Source organism: Apis dorsata, unplaced genomic scaffold (assembly GCF_000469605.1).
Source record: "Apis dorsata unplaced genomic scaffold, Apis dorsata 1.3 scaffold_323, whole genome shotgun sequence".
Taxonomy (NCBI): Eukaryota; Metazoa; Arthropoda; class Insecta; order Hymenoptera; family Apidae; genus Apis; species Apis dorsata.
This window is the reverse complement of record NW_006263591.1, coordinates 266,426-270,840: the sequence shown is the minus strand read 5'-3', so window position 1 is coordinate 270,840 and position 4,415 is coordinate 266,426. Positions and strand designations below refer to the sequence as shown.

Here is a 4,415-nt window from a genome sequence, read left to right as displayed (position 1 = left end):
AATAATAATAATTATATATATAATATAAAATATAATAATAAAAGCAAGAAATAATTTACATATGAAATACATACAGAGATACATAGATATCTCACAGAAGAACAGAAATATTTATTTATTAAAATTTACATATATATTTTATTAGAGTTGAAAAGATTAAAATAAGTATAACTATGAACTATAACTATGAATGAAAAAATTAATTAAAAATTATTTTATATTATATTTTATTTAATTCAAAAAAATTCAAATATTTGAATTTATTAATAATATTGTTTTATTAAATTCATTTAACTAATTGAATTTAACAATTAACACATAAATTGCTAAATTTATTGAGATAAAAAACAAGTGGAAACCTATAGAATATAAAAAGTAATAATATATATGAATATATCTTAAATCTATTTAACAAAAGAGTCATTGAATATAATCATGATTAAAATTTATTCTAAGAAAAACAAATTTAAATTCACAAATTTAACAATGAGATACTATGAATTTTTATGTAATAAAATATTATTGAAATATATTGTATTTTTTAAATTAAGAAAGAAAATAAAAAATAAAAAGTGAATATCTAACAAGTAACCTGTAAAAGAACAAGGTAATTCATATATAAATGAATAAAAATAAATGAAAATCTGTAAACATTAATGAATTAATCTTAGATCATATATAAGTACTTATAAATACAATTTATGTATAAAAATCCACAGTTAAATTGAAATAAAGATAATAGGAAAAATATAATGGCTAACTACATTTATGACTAAAAGATAATTTAAACTGATATTGTATCAGATATGTATTACAAGTAGAACATAATTTTATTAATTCTTATTAGCTAATTTTATTAATTATTATTAGAAAGAATTATAATTTGAAAAGTATAAATTCGAAAGTTTGAATGTATATTTTTTTGAGAATTATAATAATTCGGATTGCTGTAAATTTTGAAATATTAACAAAAATTATTGATATTAGTTTATATATGATTTAGATATAGAATTTTCTATACATTTATATCGTTCACCGTTCGTATCGTAACAGCATTTGCGTTAGTATGCACCATTTATTTATTATTTTTTTATAAACATTATGATGAATAACATCCAAAATATATAACGAATGAACTAATATTATCATATCATTATTATCAATATCTATCTATAATAAACTTGGGCATTACACAGATCCTTTTTTTGCAGAATACAAAAATATAATTTCGGTCATTGTAATTTTGATCATTATAATTTTAATTGTACGAAAGTTTTTTTATTTATTTTATTTTTTACTCTGCAGATCCGAAAAAATCCGATGGAATGTCCAAACTTTTTATGGATAGATATTAACATTGATAATATTAGCTTACCATTATCAGAATTGTTGAATGAAGATAATATATTAACGTGATGCGATACTTTGACTTGGAGAAAGGAATACATCTAGTGATGTATTCATAATGTATCTGTCTATAGCATTAGCAATGGGATAATGTGATATCATATATTCTTTTTATGTGGAAATTTACTAAACAGAAATTGAGTCATTTTTATAATAAAGAAGTGTATAGGATATTGCTCCCGTTCGGTAATTCTGCTGATTATATATTTTAAATGTTATTATATATATTTTAAATTTTAAATGTTAAATATATTAAATGATTATTAGAATATGTTAGAATATGTTATAAAAACAATATAAGCGACGATTCTAATGATATTATATAATGATATACGTAAGATATTATGTAAACATATATATAAGTAAAATTCAATGTAATAGCAACAATTTTAATTGATATCAAGAAAACTATGAATTAATAACAAATGAAATAATATATATTTATATTTATATTTCATATTTGGCTGTGAATTATATTTTAATAATTATTAATAATAATAAAATATGTTATATGTTTATATAAAGAATTTTAAAAACAATAAAAGTGATGTTCTAAGATCTAAATAAAAAATATATTTTGTTAAATTGAAAAATTTTACATTCATTGCAATATATTATCTAGATACCTATTCCATTACCATTCCATACCCATTATTCTTATTTATTTTTTTTAATTAAAATATATTATAAGGAAATAATTATAAATTGAATATTATCAGTATTTTAATTAAAATTTAATTTTTTTTTAAGTTATAATTTTCAAGATATATGTCATGAAACGAAATGAAATGCATTAAAAAATAAAATAAAAATAAAATAAAAGTTAAAGATAATATAATAAAATGTATATTTTAGATATAATAATGATTGCATTTCGTAAATATTTATATACTATTATTTTGAAAGTAAAAAATTTTCCATATCTTCATATGATATCACATAGATGATTCTTGCCAATTATCATAAGCCATGTGTGAATATATATGATTTTGAAAATAATACAGGTAAATATATAATATATGTAACAATTCTGATACCAATATTTCTTAAACTAATAACTGAAATTGCAATTTATTACAATATTTGTAGATTATTTAATAAATTTATGTTATTTATATTAATTATTATATTAAAATATTTTATTTTGTTAGTATCAATTTTTATTAGAAATAATAGATGTAATATACTATAAAATATATTAAAAATTTAGTAAATTTAATTTTTATTACTATATAGTTAAATTTATTATAAAATTAATTTATTAAAATTATAAATTTATTTATTAAATAATTAAGTTATAATAAATTTAAGTAAAGTATTTGTTCATAATTCAAAAATGTAAGCAATAATAAATTTATTATTCAAAACTACTAATGAAAGAATTTCATTTTTTCTTTAGAAATTATCAGACTTCTCTATAAATAATTTTAAACAAAAATAACTAAAAATAACTAGTGAAATGCTCAATAGATTAAACGAACGTAAAACTACTTTAAATTATATAGTTCATGTTCCTAAATATATATCTGAATAACCTTCTTTTGAACGTAGCTTTGCCACGTGTATGTATCGTTCTTAAATTTTAAAATAAAGATAAAAATCGTATTTCATCAAATATTTAGTTATTATCTTTTATGTATTTATAATCAAAATGCCTCCTAAATTTGATCCTAATGAAATTAAGAAAGGTATATTTTTAATTTTTTATATAATTTTCTATATAATGTTAAAAAAAAACAAAATTTCTTAATGTGTACATTTATTTCAATAGTTTATTTGCGATGCGTTGGAGGTGAAGTAGGAGCAACTTCATCTTTAGCTCCGAAAATTGGCCCTCTTGGTTTGGTGAGTTTATATTTTATAAATATATATTATTTAAAAATGATACATATTTTTTTTAATATACATATTTACATATATATACATATTTTTTTTAATATTTGACTTAATATATAAAATATTTATAAAATGTTTTATTTTTATAGTCTCCAAAAAAAGTTGGTGATGATATTGCTAAAGCTACCAGTGATTGGAAGGGTTTGAAAATTACTGTACAATTGACAATTCAGAACAGACAAGCTACAATTTCAGTAGTTCCATCTGCTGCATCATTAATTATTAAATCATTGAAAGAACCTCCAAGAGATCGCAAAAGGCAGAAAAATATCAAGCACAATGGAAATTTATCATTTGATGATATTGTTTCTATTGCTCGATCAATGAGACCAAGATCTATGTCAAAGTATCTTAGTGGTACTGTTAAGGAAATATTAGGAACTTGTCAATCAGTTGGATGTACAGTTGAAGGTAGACCACCACGAGATCTCATTGAAGAGATTAATGGTGGAAAACTTCAAGTACCAGATGAGTAATATGGTAAGTTAAAGCTCTCAGCTAATATTTTCAGCATTATTTCTTTTTATGAATTTAATTAATTTATTGTATTGTCAAAATGATAAAAAAGTAATTCTGTGGTGAAAATATATGCTTTGAGCTTTTGATAGGGGTTAGCATCCCATCCACCTGATTAGTTGTAAATCTGCAAGCAATCAGAGATATTGCTACTGAGGAGAAAACCTCAATAAAAAATCGTTATTTAAAACATTTGATTTTTATGTATATTCATTTAGAAATAATACACTAAAAAAAAGACATATATTATTATATTAATAATAACTTTCTTTTTTTTATTTAAACATTCGATAAACAAAATAAGATATACTGACATAAGACCAAAAGATTAATTGAATTATTTAAATTGAGTGAATAATCATATTTATAATATCATATATATAAATTTTCTATAATAAAGTGCTAAATTCATTATTAAAATATTTAAATAATTTTATTTTTTAATAAAATATATATAATATACGCATATTAAAATATATTAAACTGAAATAATTAATAGCAATTTGGATAAACTAGGCAAAATATAATAAATTTAATAATCAAAATTTTAATATACAATATATAATATTCTACATGTATTATTATATATATAATAT

General features: G+C 19.3%; 1 protein-coding gene across 2 annotated transcripts in view; it reads left to right on the top strand.

Moving 5' to 3' along the window:
• The first annotated feature begins 2,854 nt into the window (after positions 1 to 2,854).
• The window catches only part of LOC102670941 (60S ribosomal protein L12), a 3,871-nt gene continuing 2,310 nt past the window's right edge, over positions 2,855 to 4,415 (top strand). Inside the window, exons 1-3 of one of the 2 annotated variants that reach the window (XM_006617675.2) lie at positions 2,855 to 3,095; positions 3,179 to 3,252; positions 3,393 to 3,783. In XM_006617675.2, coding sequence (XP_006617738.1) covers positions 3,059 to 3,095; positions 3,179 to 3,252; positions 3,393 to 3,779 — 498 coding nt within the window. In that variant the 5' untranslated portion in view covers positions 2,855 to 3,058 and the 3' untranslated portion in view covers positions 3,780 to 3,783. The remainder of the gene's footprint in view (positions 3,096 to 3,178; positions 3,253 to 3,392; positions 3,784 to 4,415) is intronic. The other variant, XM_031511445.1, reaches the window with a different exon arrangement.